This window comes from Odocoileus virginianus, chromosome 9, assembly GCF_023699985.2.
Source record: "Odocoileus virginianus isolate 20LAN1187 ecotype Illinois chromosome 9, Ovbor_1.2, whole genome shotgun sequence".
Lineage (NCBI taxonomy): Eukaryota > Metazoa > Chordata > Mammalia > Artiodactyla > Cervidae > Odocoileus > Odocoileus virginianus.
In genome coordinates this window covers 48,966,721-48,991,005 of record NC_069682.1, presented here as the reverse complement: position 1 = coordinate 48,991,005, position 24,285 = coordinate 48,966,721, and the positions used below count along the sequence as shown (strand labels likewise).

At 53.4% G+C, this 24,285-nt stretch overlaps 1 protein-coding gene across 4 annotated transcripts; it reads left to right on the top strand.

The window, feature by feature from the left end:
- Nucleotides 1-1,311: 1,311 nt before the first annotated feature.
- On the top strand, nucleotides 1,312-23,904 carry SIGLEC1 (sialic acid binding Ig like lectin 1). Of its 4 annotated transcripts, none has more exons than XR_011489536.1 (21): nucleotides 1,312-6,085; nucleotides 6,372-6,731; nucleotides 7,004-7,300; nucleotides 8,788-9,054; nucleotides 9,363-9,617; nucleotides 10,809-11,108; nucleotides 11,764-12,021; nucleotides 13,044-13,373; nucleotides 13,651-13,905; nucleotides 14,116-14,418; nucleotides 15,961-16,221; nucleotides 16,383-16,694; nucleotides 17,244-17,498; nucleotides 17,791-18,060; nucleotides 18,139-18,390; nucleotides 18,712-19,014; nucleotides 19,632-19,892; nucleotides 20,650-20,952; nucleotides 21,205-21,307; nucleotides 21,470-21,586; nucleotides 21,666-21,739. XR_011489536.1 is itself a non-coding variant. In XM_070472367.1 (21 exons), exons 1-21 carry the CDS (start codon nucleotides 6,037-6,039, stop codon nucleotides 22,465-22,467), a joined length of 4,959 nt encoding a protein of 1,652 aa, XP_070328468.1. In that variant the 5' UTR covers nucleotides 1,312-6,036; the 3' UTR covers nucleotides 22,468-23,904. The 4 variants fall into 4 exon arrangements, 3 of the variants coding, with proteins under 3 accessions (XP_070328468.1, XP_070328469.1, XP_020732737.2); XM_070472367.1 differs by lacking the exons at nucleotides 19,632-19,892; nucleotides 21,470-21,586 and adding exons at nucleotides 19,960-20,037; nucleotides 22,393-23,904 and having other exon boundaries at nucleotides 21,666-21,738; XM_020877078.2 differs by lacking the exon at nucleotides 21,470-21,586 and adding an exon at nucleotides 22,393-23,904 and having other exon boundaries at nucleotides 1,315-6,085; nucleotides 21,666-21,738.
- Nucleotides 23,905-24,285: the final 381 nt, after the last annotated feature.

Sequence of the window (24,285 nt, the reverse complement as noted above, 5' to 3'; positions counted from 1 at the left end):
TACACAAGGGCTACAAAAAGGACAGAGTGATAGAGTTCAGTCTCTCTGGACCTGAGGATTTCGGGGTAGAATGTCAGGAGACATCTGTTTTGGGCCACTGAGACCTGAGATCCTGGGTCCCTCCTGATTCAAGGTTTCATGTTGCTTTTGATCTGCATGTGTGGGTTTGCCCACAGGATATGAACAGCCTGATCTGGCTGGGCTCCCCACCACTACAGATAGGCTAAGGCTGAGCTGAATTACATTTGAGTTGTGAAACAAAGAAATGTATTGTCACTTGTATCCAAGATTGTTTGGAGCAATTAATATCTGCCCTATACCCTAAGTGCCTGACACATGAAGTGAAGTGAAGTGAAAGTCACTCGGTCATGTCTGACTCTTTACAACCCCATAGACTGCAGCCGGCCAGGCTTCTCTGTCCATGGGATTCTCCAGGCAAGAGTACTGGAGTGGGTAGTGGTTCCCTTCTCCAGGGGATCTTCCCAACCCAGGTCTCCCGCATTACAGGCAGATTCTTCACCGTCTTAGTCAGCAGGGAACCCTGAGAATATTGGAATGGGTAGCCCATTCCTTCTGTAGCAGATCTTCCCAACCCAGGAACCGAATCAGGGTCTCCTGCATGGCAGGCGGGTTCGTTACCAACTTAGCTACCAGGGAAGCCCTGGCACATAGTGGATCCTCAATAAAATGGACTCTGTCATCATGACAGCATCACAACCATGGCAAGATCTTTCCTCTTCTGCTTTAGCAGGGGTGGGGGTGCTGCCGAAATCCCGTGGGGACACATGGGGGGAGGGACAGTGGGGAAGGGAAAAGGGATTAGAAATACTCTTCTAGCTTAAGACTGGGGCCTCTGCATCCCTCATATCTAGAGCCTGCTTCTCAGAGGGTTGTCTCCAGAATAGCCAGGTGCAAGGGGGTACTGGGAAGGTCCCAAAGGACTTGGAAAATCAACACCTTGGTCTGGGTGCCTTGTCACGCTCCCCTACCCCAGGACAGACTTGTCTTCTCTGTTGTCAGGAGGAAAACAGTGTGCAGAACGCTCCCTTCCTCCTCTCCCGGATTCCCTAAAAAGGCCAAGTGGTCCCCAAAGAGAGGAGTATGCTTGTGGCTAGTGACAAGGACCCCTAAGTTCCCACTTTGCCTGAGAGGAGGCCCCCTCTCAGGCAAAGAGGCCCAAGGTTCCACATCTGCTTGCTCAAGTCCCAGAGTCGCAGGCCTTGCCGGCGTCTTCCCCTGCCTGAGAGGTCTTTCCGGTCTTGATGTTGTGCAAGACTGGTCTTCCTCCCCGACTAGCTTCCAGGGCAGGCAGTGGAGCTGAGGCTTTGGGAAAAGAGGAAGCAACCCCGAGCTGGGTCTCCTCTCCTGGAGAGACAGCAGCACTTGGAGCTCCTGGCCCTCCCCCGCATCCTCCTCAGCTGCGGCTCACCGGCTCTGCAGCCCCGTCCCTCTCTGGAGCAGGTACTCCCCTCCCCAGGCCTAGAGGACGAGCTGAGGCTTGGGAGCAGGGCTGGATTGGGATTTGGGGGAGGACACCTGGGTGTCCAAGCCCAAGACAAAGATACGCTCGTAGCTCAAAGGCTTGCACAACACCAAAGTTTCCCCAACTCATATCCCAACCCCCATCTAACACTGACTCCTGCCCCGCGCAGCCTGGGTACTTTTTCCACCCCTACCTCACCCTCCATTGAATCCCATCCCCAACCATTTAGTAACCGTCATCTCCATCCAGCCCCAGGCCTGACCAGCACCCTCACCCAACCCCATCACTCTCACCTCCACGCTAAGACTAATTCCATTCCAAAACACAGCCTAACCATCACTTTCACCCCAAACCAACTGTAGCCCAACCCTTACCTTCCCCTCAGTTTTCTACATTCATTACCACTTCATTCATCTGAGCGAAGGCCCCCCTGCACCATCCAGCATAGTTTGATGGAATGGGCATTCAGGCTAAGAGCATTTACAGCCAGATTAAGGAAAGAAATGTGACACATCTACTACCCATTTCAAAGCCGATAGACCTCATTTATGGATAATGTGGTTTTCTGAGTTAAACGGCCTATGTTCAGGACTTTCCATTATTATGAAGACAATGTATTCCCGGAATCGCCCATCTGAACCTGCTTTCTGACCTGTTGAGCAGAGCGCTGAAACTGGTTTGATCACCCTCTTTCCCTCCTTCTCCAACTTGAATAAGGAAGTTGGGAGAAGCTCTGGTACTGGGAAATAGAAACTGAATCCTGAACCCAAGCACAGCTGCCTACAATGAAACTGCCTTTGTCCTTTCTTCCCCAGGCCAAACTTGGCCTCTGGGATCAGAAATCAGGGACTTGTGGCCCTAGTCACCCTCCCAGATGTCCTGGGACACTTGGTCTCATACTTACCCACTCACTTGAGCAAACATGGGTGTCTCCCATGTGCCATACACCCCAACCCAGTGCTGATGTAGCATCTATCAGTTCAGAGGAGTGGGACTTTAAACCCTGTCTTCAGAAGGTCCAAGGCTTGGAGATTCTGGGATGAACCCTGGAACTGTGCTTCCCCAAATGGTCATTGCCTGAGGGCTACAGTGCTTCCTGTCCCCAGTATAGCCACCCCCTTCCCAGGAGCTGCAGTCATCCGACTACCATCAGGAGGTGCTAGGTGCCCACCAGGACACCCCACTCAACCCGAGTCCTAGGGACACCTCCCTGTCAACACCAGGCTTTTAACTGGGACAAGGAGCTCCCTTCCTGGAGCTCTTCATGCCCTTTCTTTTTTTCCAGGAAAGTTCTCTGGGCTGAGGTTGGTCTTTGGGGTAGAACAAGTTGAACCAATAAGCTGGACTCTGGTGGGACTGACCCCTTGGTTATTGGGACTGGGCTAAGTATAGGTGACATCTACAGGAAATGACTTTGGGTGGTTCTAGAAAGGGTCCTCTCAAAAACCCCTGCTCCGTTCTGGGGTCAGTGTGTCTAAAATCCCACCATTTATCTTGTAGCTTCAGCATTCCTCTTTCCAGGGCCCCAAATGGGAGCAGCAGGGGAGCTGGGGACAATATGAACACTGGTGGTGTCCCAGCTGTAGAGGAGCTGACCCTGATGCTCAGTGTGGTCCTGGGTCCCCAGGGCTTCCAGGACACTGCACCCAGGTCATGGGGCCCAGCCTGGGCCAGCATGAGCCAAGGACCAGGTGGGGAGGGTGTGGGTACATCTTCCAGGGAGAGGAACAGGACTAGGACTGCCCAAAAGTCTGAGGACAGGTCACTGGGCCTCAGCAAATGACCAGACCTGTCTGCAGGAGTGGCCTAGCCAGGGGCCCCAGTCTCCTGAGGAACAAGGCTCTGCCTGTTCTTCCCACAGTTTTGCCTTTGCTGTGCTCCCTCTAAGGACATCCCTCCTCTCTTCACACTTGGCTAGTCATCCTCACAGGCAACGCAGCGCCTCTCCAGGCTCTGTTCAGCCTCTCCCCAGGAGTGCCCTCTGGTAGCCACCAGAATCAGCTGGGCCCCATCCCTGAGACAGATGGACTTGGGACTGGAAGATATCATGAGTTTCCTGTCCCTACTTCCAGGTTCCCCAGGCCCTTCCCCTCACTCTGCAGAGTCAGCATTTAGGGCCAAGGAAGATTGCAAAGTTGACAATATGGGTTTTGTATGTGTATGTGGTAAAGTTTACTGTTTTAACTATTTTTTAAGTATGCGATCCGATGGCATTAAATACCTTCATACTACTGTGTAATCATCATTACTATCTATTTCCGGAAGTTTTCCATCATCCAAAATAGAGACTCTGTACCTATTAAACATTATCCATCCCTCCTCTTTCCAGGCCCTGGTAACTTCTATTCTACTTTCTACGAATTTGCCTATTCTACGTATCTCATACAAGTGGATCCATATAATATTTGCCCTTTTGTGCTTGGCTTATTTCATGTAACATGTTTTCAAGCTTTACCCATGTGTGTAACATGTGTCAGAATTTCATTCCTTCCTATGGCTGAATACTGTTCTGTTGTATGGATATATCACATTCATCTGTTGATGGACACTTGGGTTGCTTCTACTTTTTGGCTATTATGAGTAATGCTGCTGTGAACATGTGTGCAAATATCTATTTAAGGCCCTATTTTTTATTCTTTTGGGTATATACCTAGTAGTGAAGTTGCTGGATCATATGGTAATCTATGTCTGACTTTTTGAGAAAACACAAAACTTTCCAAAGGGGCTGCACCATTTCACATTTCTACCAATGGTACACGAGTGTTCCAATTTCTCCACAGCCCCGTCAACATTTGTTATTTTCTGGTCTTGTTTGTTTGTTTACAGTGTGAAGTGGTAGCTCACTGTGGTTTTGATTTGCCTTTCCCTAATGAGGGGTTTCCCTGGTGGCTCAGAGGGTAAAGTGTCTGCCTGCAATGTGGGAAACTCGGATTCAATTCTGGGTCAGGAAGATCCCCTGAAGAAGGAAATAGCAACCCACTCCAGTACTCTTGCCAGGAAAATCCCATGGACGGAGAAGCCTGGTAGGTTACAATCCATGGGGTCTCACAGAGTCAGACACGACTGAGCGACTTCACTTTCTTTCGCTTTCAACGACTACTGATGTTGAGTATCTTCTCATGGGCTTGTTGACCATTTGTATATCATCTTTGGAGAAATGCCTATACAAGCTTTCAGCACATTTTTTCAAATTTAGGTTGTTTGAGGGGGGGGTTGTTGTTAAATTATAGGAGTTCTTTATATATTCCAGATGTTAATCCCTATCAGCTATATGATTTGCAGGTATTTTTCTCCCATTCTGTGGGTTGAGTTTTCACTCTCTGGATAGTATCTTTTGATGCAAAAAACATTTTTCATTTTGATCGAGTTCAATTTATCTATTTTTTCTTTTGTTGCTTTGCTTTTGGTGTCATGCTTAAGAAATCATTGCCTGCTACTAGGTCATGAAGATTTTCACCTGTTTTCTTCTAACAGTTTTATGGTTCCAGAGGCACTCTGTGGTGAAGGGCCTGCCTTCCTGTGCATGGCATACAGTAGGCATTTACCTCTTGTTTGTCAGCTATATGTCACGCCGAGTTCTTGTGTCCCCTGTCATACCAGACTTGCCCTGCCACGAGCTCTAAACCCTCAGGGACCACACTCTTCTCTTGCCCACTGCTGCAGGGGCGAGGGGCTCTGCATTGCTGCAGGACACACATCCTCAGCCCCAAGTCCTGAGAAATGGGTGCTCACAGCTACAAAGAACAAGGTGAATACAGAAATGGCTCTAGGGTGGCTAGAGACCCCAAAGGGAAAGTTTCAGCTAGAAGCCACTTTGAAGACTGAATAAGATTTCAACAGGCAAAGATCATTTGTGATGAGGCCAGAGCTGGATAGCTGGAGAGCTTGTGGGCAGACACGACCGGCCCCAGGGTGGGAACTGGTCGCAGGGGGAACAGTAAATGGGGGCAGAGCTGGCAGTAGGAAAGGAAGGCCTTTCGGGGATGTAGGGGAGCCACATTTCATGGGCAATGGGGACCCATAGTAGGTTTTTGAGCAAGGGAGGACTCTTGAAGTCTACAGTTTTCTAAGTGCTCAAACTCCATTATGGTCTACAACTGGTAAGACTGGTGGTAGGGAGACAAATCTCAAGTAAGAAACCATCGTTTTTGCTGGATGCCTTGGAATAAGTCATTGTGCCTCTCTGACCTCCAGTTGCTGGTGACTTGGGCAGCAGGGAGGGGGCAAGGAAGTGGGGGAAATAGAGAAACAGCTGTTCATCTTTGAAGAGGCTGGGAAAGCAGAACTTAGGGTGGGGCCAAGAGACAGACAGAGGATTTTCTGGGGCCACAAAGTGAAGGCATTCCTGGACACAGCGTGAGCTGGGAACATGGGCTTCTGGATCCCAGCTGGCAGCTGCCCTGCCCTCTCACTGGGTCAGCCAGCATAGTGTGTGGGGAAACAGGACTGGCATCCCAGCAGGCTCTGAGACCGAGGTTCCCTAGGAGACCCCTGTGTGCCCAGCACAGTGCTCACCCACCTCATAGGCAACAGAACCAGCGTGAGAACCTGCTATGGACTTCTTGCTCCAACTCCTCCTCCTGGCCTTACCCATCCCAGCAGGTAAGCTTTGTTGGCCTTTTCCTTCTCGCAGGGCCTGGCCTCGACGAGTCCAGCCTCTGTTGGCCTGGGCAGACTGAACTGTGTCTGGTCACAGGTTTAGCTGCTGAGGCTGAAGGAGGGCATGAGGAGGCAGTGACAGGGAACAGGGACCCTCTCTGAGGTGCCCAGAGGGGTTGCATTGCTGGGGGCAGGGCAGGATCTGAGAGTGCATCTGGAACACCTTCTGGGGGGCAGAGCATGACCCCAGGCCTGCATTACACTCTTTCTTGTCCTACCTCTCCCTCAGACCTGACCTCGTGGGGCGTCTCCAGTCCCGACACCGTGCGGGGTATAAAGGGGTCCTGCCTCGTCATCCCTTGCACCTTCAGCTTCCCTGCCAGTGTGAATATGCCCCATGGCATCACAACCATCTGGTACTATGACTACTCCGGCAAACGGCAGGTAGTGAGTCACTCTGCAAACCCCGAGCTGGTGCAGGCCCGCTTCCAAGGCCGCGCCCAGCTGGTGGGGAATCCTGAGCTCAGAGTGTGCAACCTGCTGCTGAAGGACCTGCAGCTTGAGGACTCGGGCTCCTACAACTTCCGCTTCGAGATCAGTGAGGGCAACCGCTGGGTAGATGTCAAAGGCTCTGCGGTCACCGTGACAGGTGAGAGCAAGGTCACCGGCCGGAAGGGGCTCCAGGCTGCTCCTGGCCCCACTGGCTCACAGCCCCAGCCCTGGTCCTAAACCCAAACCCAAACCCAGCCCCAATCTTGGCTGCAGTTCCAGCCCAGCCCTGTGCCCCCTGGCATTTGCCCCCCAGTGAACCCCTGGCTCTCTCCTTCCCCTTGAAGTCCCGTGCCCTGGGCTGAGGTCTCCAGGGCAAGAGGTCTCAGGTACGGTGAAGGGGAGCCCCCAGCCTCCTGTCTTTGTCCTTAGAGGAGCTCATTATGCCCACCATTGCCGCTCCGGCTGAGCTGCGTGAGGGCATGAATGTGGACTTCAACTGCTCCACTCCCTACGCGTGCCTGGAGGAGCCATTCACCCTGCGGTGGCAAGGCCAGGACCCTGCCCGCTCCACCACCTCCACACTCCAGAAGCTTGAGCCCACGGGCATCCACCACCTGGTGACCCTCCACATGGCCCCGTCCTGGCAAGACCATGGCCGCACCCTGAGCTGCCAGCTCTCGGCGGCCAACCGTAGGACTCAACGCAAGATTCGCCTCCAAGTGCAGTGTGAGTGAGGGTGGTGGGCGGGGTGGGTAGCACATCCTTGTTACTGAGCTCATACACATCTGTGGTTCCCCAGTGGAAACCATCCCTTTCAGGCCTGTAGAAATAGCCAGGCTGTGCTTGGACCTCCAGGGTGGAGCAGGTGGAAAGAAACTGCTAAGCCCCAAGAGTAGTATTGAAAGGCTCCCTCCACTTCCAGTCCCTGAAGTTAGGCTGGGCAGGGAAGGGGCGACTCAGCCAGAGAACTAGGGGTTGGGCAGTAGGGGACCTGGGATTTAGACCAGCTCTGGAAGAGGAGGAGGAAGCCAGGGTTCATCCCTTTCCTGCCACTCACACTCCATGACCAGGGGAACACTTGGATATGGCAAAGAGACAGTGGGAGGAATTCCAAGTTTTTACTTGATTATGCATCTTCCCATCACAGTAAAGACAGGCAGCCTGTTCTAGAACAACTTCCGTACATAGGCATCAGGCTGCTGGCTTCACCATAGACTAGATGAGCAAACTTTGGGCAAGTTACTTGCCTCTCAGAGCCTCTGTTTTCTCACCACCTCTCTGTAGTGGAGGTAATAATAAATACATTTTATCTCACAGGATTGTTATGAAAATTAAAAGCCTGCAAAAATACTAGTTTCTATTATTTTCATAGTTACATAGATTAAGGACTTGAAAATACTAGCTTTTTTTTTTTTTCCACACTACATAGCTTGCATTGGCGGGAGGAGAAGAGGACGACAGAGGATGGGATGGTTGGATGGCCTCACTGACTCAGTGGACATGAGTTTGAGTAAACTCCAGGAGTTGGTGATGGTCAGAGGCCTGGCATGCTGCAGTCCACGGAGTCGCAAAGAGTCAGACATGACTGAGCGACTGAACTGAACTGAACTGAACTGCATGGCTTGTGAGATTTCAGTTCCCTGACTAGGGACTGAACCCGGGTCACAGCAGTGAAAGCCCAGAGTCCTAACTACTAGGCAATCAGGGAACTCCTGAAAATATTAGCTTTTACTAGCATAGTTACATAGAGAGAGGCTTTAGAACAAGATTTAAAGAAATGCAGTTTCTTTGTATCATTGGGATCTCCCAACAAATGAGTTAACCATTCTCAGAGAGAATTTGACTCTGCCTTTAGCCCTTGTGTTAGGTGGTTTGTCCTTTGCCAGCAGCTGCCACAAGCCACTAAAGCAAGCAGTGTGCCCATGGCCATCAGATAGAAGAGAGGGCAATGGACGTGTCATGGGGCAGAAAGCCACTGAAGGCAGTGTAGGCTGAATGCTATGCCAAGCATCACAGTATCAAGCTCTCAGTAGAGAAGGACAGGAGCAGGCTTCCTCACAGTGTGAGGCCAGTGCCTGCCCCGGACAGGGGACTAATGGGAGTTCCAGTTTATCTGGGTGGGCTTCCTTAAGGCAGAGTGTTGAAAGGGGAGTGGCAAAATGCCCCCGCCTTCCCTGGGCACCATACTCGACAACCCCTGTCATGCCTTGCAGATGCCCCCAAGGGTGTGGAAATCCTCCTCAGCCCCTCGGGGCGGAACATCCTTCCAGGGGATCTGGTCACACTCACCTGCCAGGTGAACAGCAGCCACCCTCAGGTCAGTTCCGTGCAGTGGGTCAAGGATGGGACACACCTCAAAGACCGGAGTCGTGTACTACAGTTGCCCCGGGCAGCCTGGGCTGATGCTGGCGTCTACACCTGTGAAGTTGGGAATGGCGTAGGCTCTTCAGTCTCACCTCCTGTCAGCCTCCACATCTTCAGTGAGTCCTGGGTGAGCCTGGGTCTTGACCAGAGGGTAGGGAGGCATCCAGGCCATGGGGGCTGAGGGAAACGAGGCCAAGGTTCCTCCTGGGATGCGTGTGTGGAGTTCCGGCTTGGCTTCTGACAGGTGACAAACCTCCCTGGCAGTGAACAGGGCAAAGAGATGCATGGCCAGTCCAGGAGGCTCCTCCTCAGAGGGGTGTGGCGTACAGCGTGCAGAGGTTTAGGTCGCCTGGCTGCAACCCTGAGTGGTGGGGCCTGGAAGTCGCCCGAGTATCCCTCAGTGAGCTCTATGCTGCCCCCACAGTGGCTGAGGTCCAGGTGAGCCCAGCAGGCCCGATTCTGGAGAACCAGACTGTGACCCTGGCCTGCAACACGCCGAAAGAAGCGCCCAGGGATCTGCGCTACACATGGTACAAAAACCACGACCTGATGAAGGACACCCACAGTCACATCCTCCAGCTGCACTCAGTCACCAGGGCCGATACAGGCTTCTACTTCTGTGAGGTGCAGAATGCCCAGGGCAGAGAGCGCTCTGACCCAGTCAGCGTGGTGGTCCGCCGTAAGTGGTGGGGACGAGGGCCCTGGAGCTGGGAGCCAGGTCAAAGATTAGAGCCCCTGCAGGAGGGCTGGGGTCCTGGGCCGGGTGCCCTTGAGCTCACATCTGGGCAAGGCTTTGAATTCCCCAGACCTCAGTGTCCTATTTTAAACACCTTTTTATTTTGAAATAAGTTCAAATGTAAAAGTTGCAAGAAAAATACAAAGAATTATCATATACCTTTAACCTCGATTCCCATTTTTTAACATTTCATTTTCTTTCTAGCAATATATTATATATGTGTGTGTATATGTACTCACATACATATATGTATGCATATACAGAAGCACGTATATGTATGCACACTTGCACACATTTTCTCTACATATACACTCTATTCACATGTGTATATACATATGCCCTCTATATGTATACATGAACACATTATCTATCTATCCATTTATATTCCTCAGGCATAATGACCCTTTACTCCTTAATTTCTCAGCATGTATTTCCTAGGGTCATTCTCATGTATAACCACAGTACAACAATTGTATGTAGTCAAGAAACTTAACATTCATACAAGATCATTATCTAATTTACAATCCATGTTTAAATTTTACCAGTTGGACCAATAATGTCCGTTATGGTAATTTTTTTTCTGGTTTAGGATTCAATTCAGGATCTTGCTTTGCATTAAGTTGTCAAGTCTCTTTATTCTTCTTTCTTCAGTCTTTCCTTGTCTTCCTTGACATTGAACCCTGACGAGCACAGGTCAGTTGTTTTGTGATATTCTCACTTTGCATTGGTCTGAGTGGAGCAGACCAAGCCCATGCACCTGAGCAGGGATACCACGGACATGATTCTGTGTCTGTATCCCTGTGTCACCTCAAGAGGCATGTGGGGTCAGTCTGTCTCATTGCTGGGAATGTGGACTTGGATCATTTGGTGCAGTGCTGTCCTCTGCCAGGTTTCTTTACCAGTTTTCCCACCATTAAAGTGGGGTCTCTGGATCCCCACTCTCAGGGTGACTGCAAGGATTGACTAGGAAGACAGAATGATTTGCCCAGTCTGGGGACAAATAGGAGCTGCTGGGGTCACTAACTTTTCCCAGGGCATCATAGGACAAAGTAGGTGCAGGGGTCAGAGGCTATAAGAGGAAATCCAGGAATGCCCCTGTTGAGGGTAACAGGCCTGTGCCTCATCTCCATACAGACCCACCCCTCACCCCACACCTAACTGCCTTCCTGGAGACGCAAGAAGGACTGGTGGGCATCCTCCAGTGCTCTGTGGTCAGCGAGCCCCTGGCTACTCTGGTGTTGTCACATGAGGGCCTCATCCTTGCCTCGACTTCCGGAGAGGGTGACCAGAACCCACGCTTCAGTGTCTACTCTGCCCCAAACTCCCTGCGTCTGGAGATTCAAGACCTGGGGCCAACTGACAGTGGGGAGTACATGTGCTCAGCCACCAATTCCCTTGGGAATTCATCCTCCACCCTGGACTTCCATGCCAATGGTAAGATGGTCCCACTGGGGCTGGTAGAAGGAGCCTGAGGAGGAGGCCTGCTCTGGCCTCTTCCTCTTGAGAACCGAGAGGGCTCAACCAAGGGCATGACCTAGCTGGCTAGGAAAAAAAAAACACATCAAAGATCTGAGCTATAAGGTCATCCCAGTCTCAGAGTTTCCTATAAGTCAAAGCAAAATGGGAAACATGGCAGATTGAGTTATTCCTTTTGTATCTATTCTGACTCTGAACTTACAGGGGTTTTCAATGCACATTCATTTGTTTTTTATTTACTGAACATTTGGGGGCAGACTCTGTGGAGTCAGATGCAGAAGCCCAAATAGAGAGGCTGAATCTTGGTGCACATGTTGCCCTTCCCTCCTTCTGAAGCAGACATAGCTAATCGATCAAGCCAGGTATTTGACATAGGCCTAGGATCTGGCCCAGAATCCTGCTCAACCATGCTGCAGCCAGCTACCAATAGATCTGAATTGGCATTCAAGGTTAAACCCTTCTGATCATCAAGAGATTCACAGAGCTGATACTATGATGCTCAGAACTCCTGATAATTGAGTTGGGAGAAGCCCAGGAGGGCTTCCTGCGGTGGGTGGCATGGAGCCGCAGATATGCAGGGGAGCTGAGCTTTCTTCTCTCCTTCTCCCACTAGTGGCCCGCCTCCTCATCAGCCCGGCAGCAGAAGTGGCAGAAGGGCAGGCGGTAACACTTAGCTGTTGGAGCAGCCTGAGCTCCATGCCTGACACCCACTTCTCCTGGTACCGGAACGGGGCCCTGCTTCTCGAAGGGCCCAGCAGCAGCCTTCTGCTCCCTGTGGTCTCCAGCACTGACGCCGGCTCATACCACTGTCGGGCCCAGGATGGCCATGGCACCAGCGGGCTGTCCTCACCTGCTGTCCTCACTGTCCTCTGTGAGTAGCCTTCCCGCTGGCCCCTGCCTGCTGTGGGAAGATCAGCCACCAGAGCCCATCAGCCCCCTCCTCCAGGCCCTCCTGACTGTCCTGCCCTGAGTCCAGATGGAAGGCAGTCGCGAACCTGGGCACCATGGACCTGACTGCCCTAGCTGAAATATGGAGACCGAGTCTAGGGCATCCCATTTCCCCATCCCAGTCCCATTAGAGCTCTGCCTCTAGCCTCAGACCCATCGTGGACACCATGTCCAAGCTTTATCCTCTGGAGGGCCCTGGGACACCCTACTCCTATATATATAGACATGTCTCATAGGCTGCATCCTCACAGGTGCAGACACAAAGGCAGAGCCTCCCCACACAGACCTGCATCGTGTCAAGGGTGGATGCTCCTGAGAGGCTGACCAACATTCAGGACACACTCAGCTTCCAGCACGCCTTCCCTAACATGTGCAGGACACAGGTCCAGGGACTGTCAGGAAGAACGGTCACCTCTTGGGGGTTTTCTAGTGTTCAGTGTGAGATCACCTAGGAGTCTTGGTCCCACTCTTCCGAAACTTCTAGGAGGAGGGCAATTTAGGCATTATCTGTTCTCCTGGGAGCTGGCTTGGAGATCAGAGATAAGAGACAGGCAGGGTCTTAGGGGAGGGGGTGTGAAGAGAGGACACAGATAGTAAGACACCCAGTGGTTGTTCTGTAGGTACCCTGCCCAGGAGCACATGGTGGTTATGCAAGGTGGCTGCTAGCCCCTACAGTTCTAGCTCTGTCTAAGCAAGAAAAAGGCCCTCCTTCCTCTGGGAAGACTCAGTCCAGTGCTAAGGCATAGTTGAGCTCACGGGCATGGGCTGAGGTCCTGCCACCCCAGTCCAGTGGTCCTTGTATAATGCACAGTCTGCACAGCTGTTTGTGGCAGCTCCGGGTTCATGCCTTTGCTCAGCATGTTCTGGGAGCCCAGCTAGCTTTGACTGCACCCGTGGGAGCCTGGCAGAGGCTGTGGGAGAATGCCCATACTCTTCTCTCTCCAGATGCCCCACGCCGACCCACATTCACTGCCCAGCTGGACCCTGACACCTCCGGAGCTAGTCAGCGAGGCCTCCTCTTGTGTCGTGTGGACAGCGACCCCCCGGCCCAGCTGCGGCTGCTCCACAGGGGTCGTGTGGTGGCCTCTGCCCTGCCATCAGGGGGCAGCTGTAGCGCCTGCGGGAGCTGTTTCCCACGCACAAAGGTTACCAGAGCCCCCAACCTGCTGCGGGTAGAGATCGAAGACCCGGTGCTGGAGGATGAAGGCGTGTACCTCTGCGAGGCCAGCAACGTCCTGGGCAACGCCTCTACCTCAGCGAACTTCAATGCCCAGGGTGAGGCAGGGCAGGGAGCAGGTTGCTTGGAGTCAGGGGCTGGTGCTTGGGACCCTATTCATTTGCAACCCCCAGTCTGAGGAGGGTCAGTCAATTGGGCGAAACCACCTCCTGTCAGCAGAGGGAGTTCAGTTTGCTCCCCTTGCCCTGTGGGCACCCAGAGTGGCTCCTTCCCACCTGCTCCAGACGGGGAGGCAGGACCACTCACCCCAGGGACTGGGGGGAAGCTGTCAGGGTTGAGGCCTGTCTCAGTAAGCCTGTGCTGCCTACTCTCCAGCCACCGTCCTGGTCATCACACCGTCGCACACGCTGCAGGAGGGCTCCGGAGCCAACCTGACTTGCAGGGTGAGCCGGGAAGCTGGCGGCCCTGCCAACTTCACCTGGTTCCGGGATGGGGCCCTGTGGGCCCAGGGCCCCCTAGAGACCCTGACGCTGCTGCCTGTGGCCAGAACAGATGCTGCCCTGTATGCCTGCCGCATCCTCACCGAGGCCGGTGCCCAGCTCTCCACCCCTGTGGTCCTGCGAGTGCTCTGTGGGTGATAGGCAAGGGGATTTGGGCCCTTGGAGGGTGGAGGGGGTGGTCTGGGGGAAACAAGGCTGAGAATGGGTTTGAGGAGGCAAGAACATGGCTTGGGTGTGGGTGCGTGTAGGCCTGGACTGCGTGTCTGGAGGAGGACAGCCTGGCAGCTGAAAAGTGGTGAGCTGGGCAGGGGCTGGCCTGAGCTCCCCATTGTCTCTACAGACCCCCCAGACCCTCCAAAGCTGTCTGCTCTCCTGGATGTGGGCCAGGGCCACACGGCTGTGTTTGTCTGCAGTGTGGACAGTCGCCCTCCCGCCCAGCTGGCTCTGTTCCATGGCGAGCACCTCTTGGCCACCAGCCCGGGGCCCCAGCTTCCATCCCGTGGCCGCCTCCAGGCCAAAAACACAGCCAACTTCCTGCAGCTAGAGGTCCAAGACTTGAGCCTTAAGGACTCTGGTAGCTACCGCTGTGAGGCCAACAATACCCTGGGATCAGCTAACACTTCCCTTTTCTTCCAGGTCCGAGGTGAGTGTCCTCTGTAGCTGTGGTGCATCCAAATGTCCTGGGGGCCACTCTGCATATTTATATAGAGATGTGTAATATATGGGGTTACCAGGTGTTGCTAGTGGTGAAGAACCCCCGTGCCAATGCATGAGATGCAAGAGATACAGGTTTGATCCCTGGGCCGGGAAGATCCTCTGGAGGAGGAAATGGCAACCCACTCCAGTATTCTTGCCTAGAGAATCCCATGGACACAGGAGCATGGCAGGCTACAGACCATGGGGCCACAGAGTTGGACACAACTGAAGCGACTTAGCACACACGTGGAATATGTCATGTATGTGTTAAGTCACTCAGTCATGTTGGACTCTTTGTGACCCCAAAGACTGTAGCCCACCAGGCTCCTCAGTCCATGAGGTTCTCCAGGCAAGAATACTGGAGTGGGTTGCCATTTCCTCTTCCAGAGGATCTTCCTGACACAGGAATTGAATGCATGTCTTATGTCTCCTGCATTGGCAGGAGGGTTCTTTACCTCTAGTGCCACTTGGGAAGCCCAATATAATGTACAAATGCTCACATTTGTATATACATTGTTGGTTGCTGTTTAGTTGCTAAGTTGTGTCTGATATACATATATATATGAATACATCCATATTCTTCATTTATCTATCTGTATATATTCTTCTGTAATAATCCTGCCTAAATGAATAAGCCAGAAAAAAACAAGGCCACTCATACTGAAAAAAAACACTTTTTTTTTCCCTCCCACAGTGACAAACATCAATTTTTGAACATTTTCCCTGGGACTTGGTTCTGTATATCCTATTTATCATACCCTTTTCACAGGCAGAGAAATTGAGAAATTTAGGGACTTGCTCATGGTCACATGACCAGGAGGGGACCCTGCCAGCTCTGGATGAATTCAATGCTGGTCTCTGGCAGAGTCTGAGCTCTTAATCACCACTCTAGCTGTCCCTCCTTCTTACTCCCCCACCCTGCTCTCTTCTTGCCTCAAACCTGGGGGAAACCAGGGACAGCTCTTTGCCTGGTCTTCCGTTCCTGGGCTCTCATGACTTGGAAGTTGGGTGCAGAGATAGGCTAGAGAGAGCTGCTAATTTCCCCTTCCAAGCTGTTGGTCACCATGCTGAGGTCAGCTCATGATCAGTACCGTGGTCCTTGGTTGGACCTCAATCCCTACCATTTCTGTGCTTTATGGGGTCAAAACAACATCTGTCAAGTGCTAACACATGCAGGTGCTATGCATGGCACTAGGGTTGGACCCAGGTGAGGCTCACCCTGTGGTAGGTGAGATATGATTGACAAAGCAAAACCATAACTCAAGGTGCTGGGCAGTGAACGCCAGGTCAGAACCGGGGCAAGGGAGTCAGGCGCAGGAGAGGAAGAGGCATGAAGCTGCAGTGGGGCCCTCAGCAGTGGTCTGGTGGGTGAGCAGTGGCTCTGGCACATGGGGCTGGGTCTTGCTGTCCTCATGTGTACACAAACGCAGTCCCAGCTGTGGAGGGCTATGGTGGAAGGCCCTCACCTGTTCTTGGTTTCTCCCTGCAGGAGCCTGGGTCCGGGTGTCACCATCGCCTGAGCTCCGGGAGGGCCAGGCTGTGGTCCTGAGCTGCCAAGTACCCACAGGGGTCCTGGAGGGGACCTCATACCGTTGGTATCGAGATGGCCAGCCCCTCCAGGAGTCTACTTCAGCCACAATCCATTTTGCAGCCATAACTTTGAGCCAAGCTGGGGCCTACCATTGCCAAGCCCAGGCTCCCGGCTCAGCCACCACGAGCCTGGCGGCCCCGGTCAGCCTCCATGTGTCTTGTAAGCACTTTGATCCCATTCACGTTTCTTGGGGAAGGAGGGAGCCGAGCGCATGACTGGGGGAAGGGGATATTGAGCCCCTGGTCCTGGACTCTACTTCCGAGAGAGTCCTAGATGAGGGACCACCTGGTCAGACCCTGACCATCGTCTGCCTTGTGTAGATGCCCCTCGCCAGGCCACACTCACTACCCTCATGGACACAGGCCCTGGGCGACTGGGCCTCCTCCTGTGCCGTGTGAAGAGTGACCCTCCAGCCCAGCTACGACTGCTTCACGGGGACCGCCTCGTGACCTCTACCCTGCAAGGAGTTGGGGAGCTTGTGGACAGCTCTCCCCGGCTACAGGTGGCTGTGGCCCCCAACACACTGCGCCTGGAGATTCGTAATGCAGTGCTGGAGGATGAAGGCGTCTATACCTGCGAGGCCACCAATGCCCTGGGCCAGGCCTCGGCCTCAGCCAGCTTTGATGCCCAAGGTCAGAATGGGGGTGTGAGTGTGTGGCTCTTTTAACAGAAGAGGAGGTTGGAGAGGGTTCTGGAAGCCTGAGATAGTTTACGGCCATACCACCCTGAACATGCCCGATCTTGTCTGGAAGCCTGAGACACAGGCAGGAGGGCTGAACATAGGACAGTCTGCATTCCCACTCTTCTTGAGGGCAGCAGTCTCCAAACTTGGTTTTCATTGAAGAACATTTTTTAAAAACAGAATTTTACATGGATGCCCAGGGGATAAAACTAATCAGACAGGGGTCACTCAAGGAGAAACCACAGCAGGGCTTTTGAGGCCTGGGTTCTCCCAGGTGTCCTCCAACAGGGTCTGGGAGGGCTCAGGGCACTCCAGGGAGAGCTCTGCTGGGGACCACCTGACAGGTGATGAGCTGTTGCCCAAGCTCCATCTCTGAGCCCCACTTACAGGTGGGTCACTTGTGCCTTCCAGAGGCTGAGAGGCTGCCCACCCTACAGGCGGCTTGCTTTACAGAGCCTTCGGTATTCCCTGTTGTCCCTGTGCCCTCTTCTGTCTCCAGCTGTGAGTGTGCAGGTGTGGCCCAAAGCCACCGTGCAGGAGGGGCAGCTAGTGAACCTGACCTGCCTTGTATGGACCACTCACGTGACCCAGCTCACCTACACGTGGTACAAAGATGGGCAGCAGCGCCCAGATACTGCCCACTCCATCGCCCTCCCCAATGTCACGGTCGTGGATGCCACCTCCTACAGCTGTGGCGTGTTGATCCCTGGCCAGACACTCCGTCTCTCAAGGCCCGTCACCCTGGATGTCCTCTGTGAGTCTGGTTGGATGCAGGGTGGAGCTTAGGAGGAATAACAGCTTGCGGGGATCAGGGCATGGCCAAGTCCCACAGTCATCTACCCCAGGAGCTCAGTACCCAGCTGTACCTAGTACTGGCCAAGGAGCATTAGAGTTGGGGGGCATGGGGGCAGAGGAGCAGTGCCGCAGATTGGGCAAGTGGAGGCCGTTGGGGGCAGGGAGCCAAAGCCTTCCTGTTTTGAATGCCACCTGCAGTTGGCCTCCTTACCACTGTGTGCGCTGAACTCCTCTGCCTTTCTGCATCACAGATGCACCCCGCAGCCTGCGCCTGACCTATCTCCTGGAGAGCCGTGGCGGGCAGCTTGCCCTGGTGCTGTGCACTGTGGACAGCCGCCCACCTGCCCAGCTGGTCCTCAGCCATGCTGGCCGCCTCCTGGCCTCCTCGACCACAGCCTCTGTCCCCAACACCCTGCAGCTGGAGCTGTGGGAGCCTGGGCCCAGCGACGAGGGTCTCTACAGTTGCTCGGCCCGCAGTCCTCTGGGTCAGGTCAACACATCCTTAGAGCTGCGGCTAGAGGGTGAGGCAGGGCCTAGCCAGGGGTGGGATCAGCTACGGTGTCTCGCTGGACCCAGCTGACCCTGTCTTCTTGGTACAGGTGTGCAAGTGACCCTGGCTCCATCCGCCACTGTGCCCGAGGGGGCCCCTGTCACAGTGAGCTGTGAAGACCCTGCTGCCCGCCCCCCCACCCTCTATGCCTGGTACCACAACAGCCGTTGGCTGCAGGAGGGGCCAGAGGCCTCTCTCTCCTTCCCGGTGGTTACACGGGCTCATGCAGGAGCCTATACCTGTCAGGTCCGGGATGCCCAGGGTCCACGCAGCTCCCGGCCCACAGCGCTGCATGTCCTCTGTAAGCAAGGGTCCTTGCCTGGGGGTGCCCAGGGTGGGTGGAGGGTGCTTCTGGGCCCTGGTCTGGGTGGGCACAAGGCTGCACAGGACTGAACCTGGGAATGGACACTTGGGGAAAGACACAGGGGATGAGGGAAGATTCCTCAGGGTCCTCTGAGCCCTGCCTGGAGGAATCTGCCCACAGGATTCCTGAGAAGCTGTCACTCCCCAGAAGTGACCGTTTGCCCAGAGACTTCAGCCTCCCCAATGCCAGGCAGGTGGGCAATGGCTAGCACAGGGTTTCCAAGCAAGACCCTCAACTCTGCCCTGCTCCACAACCCAGATGCCCCCCGGGACGCCGCTGTGTCCTCCTTCTGGGACTCAAGGACCAGCCCCATGGCTGTGGTACAGTGCACCGTGGACAGTGAACCACCTGCTGAGCTGGCCCTGGCCCGCAATGGCGAAGTTCTGGCCACCAGCAACGGCCTCCATGGCTTGGCAGTGGAGACGGGCCATGTCCAGGTGGCCCGCAATGCCCTGCGGCTGCGAGTGCAAGCTGTGCCCTCAGGAGACGAGGACACCTATGTCTGCACAGCTCGCAACTTGCTGGGCTCGGTCAGCACCACCATGGGGCAGCTGCAGGCAGGTGAGCCGGCCAGGAGGCAGGAGGGGCACCATTGCTGTGGGGTCTGAGTCTGTGTGAGGGGTGGGGCTCCCACAAGAAGAAGCTGGCTGGCCTGACCTGATGGAGAGGAACAGTGCCCACTGGAGGGGGGTTGCTCAGCCTAAGGGATAGAAACAGCCTGGCTTTTGGAGAGCTCCCTACAAGAGAGGTGGGTGGAGGAATGGCAACATCTCAAGGGAAGCATGGGTGGAGGGGAGACATAACCTTGCCCTCAGAGAGCCCAGACTGTGGGTGGGAGCACAGACCTGCCCTGGGGAAACTGGGAATGGGAGGACAGGTCCAATCTTACCTTCGGGGAGCTCAGTTTGAGGGACAAGGTGCAGACCCATCCTTGGGGAGTTCAATCTGAGGGCAAGACACAGCCTCATCCATTAAAAAGCCTGAATTGATGAGAGAGGGAGGCACCGCTTTGCCCCAGAAGTCTCCAGGGCAAGGAGGAGAGGTAACCCTGTTCGCAGTCTGATGGGGGAGACACAGTCCCACCTTTGGAGATCCAGATCCCATATTATGCACAGAGGACAAGCCAGAGGCTGCAGCTCCCACAGGTCTACAGACCTCAACCACGTCTGGTCCTGCAGGTATGCATGTGGTGGCCGAGCCAGGGCTAGATGTGCCTGAAGGCACAGCACTGAACTTGAGTTGTCACCTCCCTGGTGGCCCTGGGCTCATGGGCAACTCCACCTTCACTTGGTTCTGGAATGGCCGGCAGCTACACACAGAGCCTGTACCCACCCTCGCCTTCACCCATGTGGCCCGCGACCAAGCTGGAATGTACCACTGCCAGGCTGAGCTCCCCACTGGGGCCACCGCCTCTGCTCCAGTTACCCTCCGGGTGCTCTGTGAGTGTCACATCCTTGACATCCTCCCCCTGCCTCAGTCTCCCCACATCTCACATGCCCGTTTCAGGTCTTCCTCCTCTTCTGTCTGCAAAAACCAAAGACTTCACAGCAATGGAGTCCTGGGTCAGAGGATTCCCACTGACTGGTGTGTGATCCTGTGCCTCTCTGCCTTGGTTTCCTTATCTGTAAAATGTCAGTCCCCTCTCCTTGTGAGGGGTAAATGAGGTAGAGCACGCAGAGTGCCTGGCACACAGTAAGCCCTCATCAACCTTAGCCCCCTATTTTATTCCTTGCAAGGGCCCCACACTGTATTAGTCAGCTATTGCTGTGTAACAAACCACCCCAAAACCTAGTGCTTAAAACGACAGCCACTTTTATTTGCTCACAAGTCTACGGGCCAGAAATTCAGGCTGGGCTAGCAGTTCTGCTGGTCTTACATTATGTGGCTGCTGTTATTTCACCTTCTTGGCTGGCACATGGAGTGGGCTGTTGGTTGGGCCTCATGTGTCCAGCAGGCCGGCCTGGGTTTCCACATGGTTGTTTTCCAAGGAGAGCAGATGCTGCAAGGCCCATTGAGGTCTAGCCCTGAAGTCACACAAAGTCACTTCTGCCTTCAAAGGCAATCACAGATTTAAATAGTGAGGAATCAAGCTCTACCTCTTAATGGAAGGAGCAGCAGTTGCCTTGCATGGGCTACAAGGAGGGGAGGAACTGTGTAGTTATTTCTGCAGTCACCACACTCCCTGTCTTCCTACAGATCCCCCTGAGACACCCACGATGACGGTTTTTGTGGAGCCTGAGGGTGGCATCCAAGGCATTCTGGACTGCCGAGTAGACAGTGAGCCTCTGGCCAGCCTGACCCTCCACCTCGGCAGTCGGCTGGTGGCCTCTAGCCAGTCCAAGGTTGCTCCTGCCAAGCCACACATCCATGTCTCAGTCACCCCCAATGCCTTGAGGGTGGTCATAGAGGAGCTGAGGCCCAGTGACCAGGGGGAATATGTGTGCTCCGCCTCTAATGCCCTGGGCTCTGCCTCTGCGGCCATCTACTTTGGAACCAGAGGTGAGAGCCCCTGCCCTATCTCCTAGGCCTTCTGCACAAAGGCCCAGCTCTCAGGTTCAGAGGCTTCCTTCTGAAGTCTTTCCTGAATCCCTTCTTCTTGTCTAGACTGATTGCTTGAAACTCCTTGGCATGGGGAAATTTCCAAGAGAAAGTAGAACTTGAAATAAGTTTCATCTTGGGGGAGTCAGTTTGGGAGGGAGGATCAGAAGCCTGGAACCACAGCCACCCACTAAGCCTCACCTCATGTTACAGCCCTGCATCGCCTGCAGCTGTTCCAGCAGCTCCTCTGGGTCCTGGGGCTGCTGTCTGGCCTTCTCTTCCTACTGCTGGGCCTGGGGGCCTACTACACCTGGAGGTGGGTCTGGAGCTAGAAGGTGAGCAGAGTAACCTCATCCTTCCCCCATGTCCCTCCCACAAAATTCATAACCTCCATACTTTCTAGCCTGTCCCTCTCCTTCCCCTTGCTCCAAATTTGGGAAGCCCATCTAAAATTGTCTCTAAATCTATCTTTCTATAGTTTTCTTCTTTCCTTGTCTCTGCTCTCTCACTGCTGAAGAAAGGACTAGGGAGGAAGAAAGATCAAGTAGCCTACTCTCCACAAATCTCCCCCACAACTCTGTGTAGGGAGCAGGATGTAAGCTTAAGGGGTGGGGGGATGGAACGGGGGCAGGCGGGGGAGGAGAGAGGCTCTGAGTCCACTCTTGTCCTTGCAGAAGGAGGCATTTTCATAAGCTGAGAGAATGTGAAAATTCAGTGGAGATGACTTCTCAGAAGGAAACCGCGCAGGTATCCATTCACCATGTGGGCACATGCAGACACAGTACTTGGCTAACCAGCACTGTGGGACTGGCACCGAGAGATTATTCTCATTTATAGGACAGTGCTTGGGGCTGGGGGAGATTGGAGAGAGAGCAGAGACCCAGCACCCCCTGGGAAGACATTGGGAGCCATATTCTGAGTAGGGCAGAGCAGTCACGGGCTTGCTGCATGGCTGCCTGAGTAACTGGAGCAGCATTCTGAACAGCATTCTGAACAGCAGTGTCGCCTCTACTTCCAGGACACATCTTGCAACACAGGACCCCACCTGGGTTTTAGGGTCTCTCTTCCTCACTCCTGATTCTGCCCATCACCTGAGCAGGGCTGAAAGTCTGTTTCCCCTCCCCCATGGTGTGTACCCTTCTGTAGATAATCCATTTGGCGGGCCAGGGCTCCCAGGCACATTTCAGCCGTGCACACTCTCCGATCCCCTGGGGACCCATACCCAGGGCTGGGGACTTGGAGGACTGCCCTCCAGAGCTAGAGGTCAGGTGATGACTGCTCCCAGAGTCCTCCAGTGACCAGTTTTCTTGGTGGGAAGCTCATTGATCCTGATGCAGCCACATCTTGGATCTCATGCTGGGCTTTGCCCCTGAGTTGACCTGTGGTGTTTCCTGCCTTTAGGAGGAGGAAGTCACCAGAATCTGTGATGACTCGAGCCCTGTGAACAATGCAGCGTTGGGTCCTGACTCCTTCTGAAAACATCTCTGTGGCATCTGACTTTCTATGACCTGGCTTCAACCACCAAGAAAAATGGGTGGTGAGAGGCGGTGGTGAACCTCAATCTACCCATAAGGGTGTTGACCCTGGGCAACTCTGAAGAGAAATGAATTGATCACATTGTCTATTTCTCTTTCTCTCTTCTCTGGATCTCATCTCTCTATCTTCCAATGCACTACCTCTTCACATCTTCTTCCTCCAAGCTCACCTTGGATTTCTGGGATGGATTAGAATATAAGAGCTTTCTATATCATTACAAGCTGGTCAAGGCACCCTATAGTGACTAGAATATAAGCTAGGCTGCTCTAAAAAGACCAAATACAGTAACCTCAACATGAAAGAATTTGATTTTTCTCTCTCATACTAGTCTGGGTATGTTATGGTGGTTTAAGATGTTGGAGCTCTGGATTCTTCTCTTTTGTTTTTCTTCATCCCTAAAATGTTGCTTTTGATTGTGAAGTTCACAATAATCCCATTGTGCTCATACTCCTTCCAGCAAGAAGAGGGAAGAGTGGAAGTGAAATGAAAGGCACACTCATTCCCATTGTGGATACAATCCAGAGGTTCTGGCTGGAATTTGGTCATATAGCTACTTCAAGCTGCAAGGGATTTTGGGAAATGTAGTTTTCATTATATTTCCAAAGGACTCCCAGCTATGGACTCATCCCTGAGACTTTGAGAACATTGATGAAAATGCTGCCAGCAGGCCATATTCTGTCTCAGTGCCCATCTACTGAAGGGCAGGTTATGTCCCTGTCCTTTCTGGTCATGAGTCCTGGAGGAGGTAGCGCCTCTCACACATTAAGACTGAGAAAGTCAAGAAGGATTCGTGGTCCCTAGGGAGAGGGAATGCCAGGCAGTCGAGTTGCCAAACAGGCATCTTGTGCCAGGTCTAGCCCTTGAAAGAAGAGGTGCCCTCATTTACAATCCCCACCCCCCAAAGAGTGTGGGGAGCAGACATGGTATCAGCATCCTTGTTTCTGCTCCAAGTGCATTCCTGTCCACAGTCAAGTGAGCTCACATCCTCTTCCTGGAAGTGTGTGCACCAGGGGCTCCTAGGACAAACAAGGGTCACTAAGAAAGAATAACATGCCCCTAGGGAAGTCAGTGCCTGAGGGGAACCAGTTCTCAGGTGGGCTAGTGACAGATGACAGATGACAGATTATCCTGGTGGCAGATGATGGGAGGAGCACAGAGCTCATCACTCTGGGATTTGAGATGACAAATGTGAAGGGAAGTGGGAAGTTGGCATAGAAGGTAACAGGTTGGGAAGAGATTGGAGGCCAGGTGAGCTTCATGCAGCCGTAGATGGACTCTTCTGGTTCCAGGTCCCATTCTTATGAGTGCCCAATTGCCAGGCTCTTCCTGGAGCCTATCAAGCATGTCTTCCCAATAAACATCCATCCTGTGACATAACTGGAATGAATCTTTTTCTTGAAAGCCAACTGCTGGACTGGAACACAGAGGATTAGAATGTAAGTGGTGTTTATTCTGGAAGACTGCCTGCTGAAGGCAGCAGTGGGTGCAAAGTATATATCATTTACCACAAACTACCTTCAGTTCAGTTCAGTTCAGTCGCTCAGTCATGTCCGACTCTTTGCGACTCCATGAATCGCAGCACACCAGGACTCCCTGTCCATCACCAACTCCCAGAGTCTACACAAACCCATATCCATCGAGTTGCTGATGCCATCCAGCCATCTCATCCTCCGTCGTCCCCTCCTCCTCCTGCCCCCAATCCTTCCCAGTATTAGGGTCTTTTCCAATGAGTCAACTCTTCACATAAGGTGGCCAAAG

Excerpts from the sequence above, each read along its gene's own strand:
- SIGLEC1 (XM_020877078.2), top strand. The coding sequence starts at position 6,037 with ATGGACTTCTTGCTCCAACTCCTCCTCCTGGCCTTACCCATCCCAGCA. Across the intron at positions 12,022-13,043 it reads TGCTGTCCTCACTGTCCTCT|ATGCCCCACGCCGACCCACA; the intron begins GTGAGTAGCCTT and ends TTCTCTCTCCAG. Across the intron at positions 21,739-22,392 it reads CTCAGAAGGAAACCGCGCAG|GAGGAGGAAGTCACCAGAAT; the intron begins GTATCCATTCAC and ends TCCTGCCTTTAG.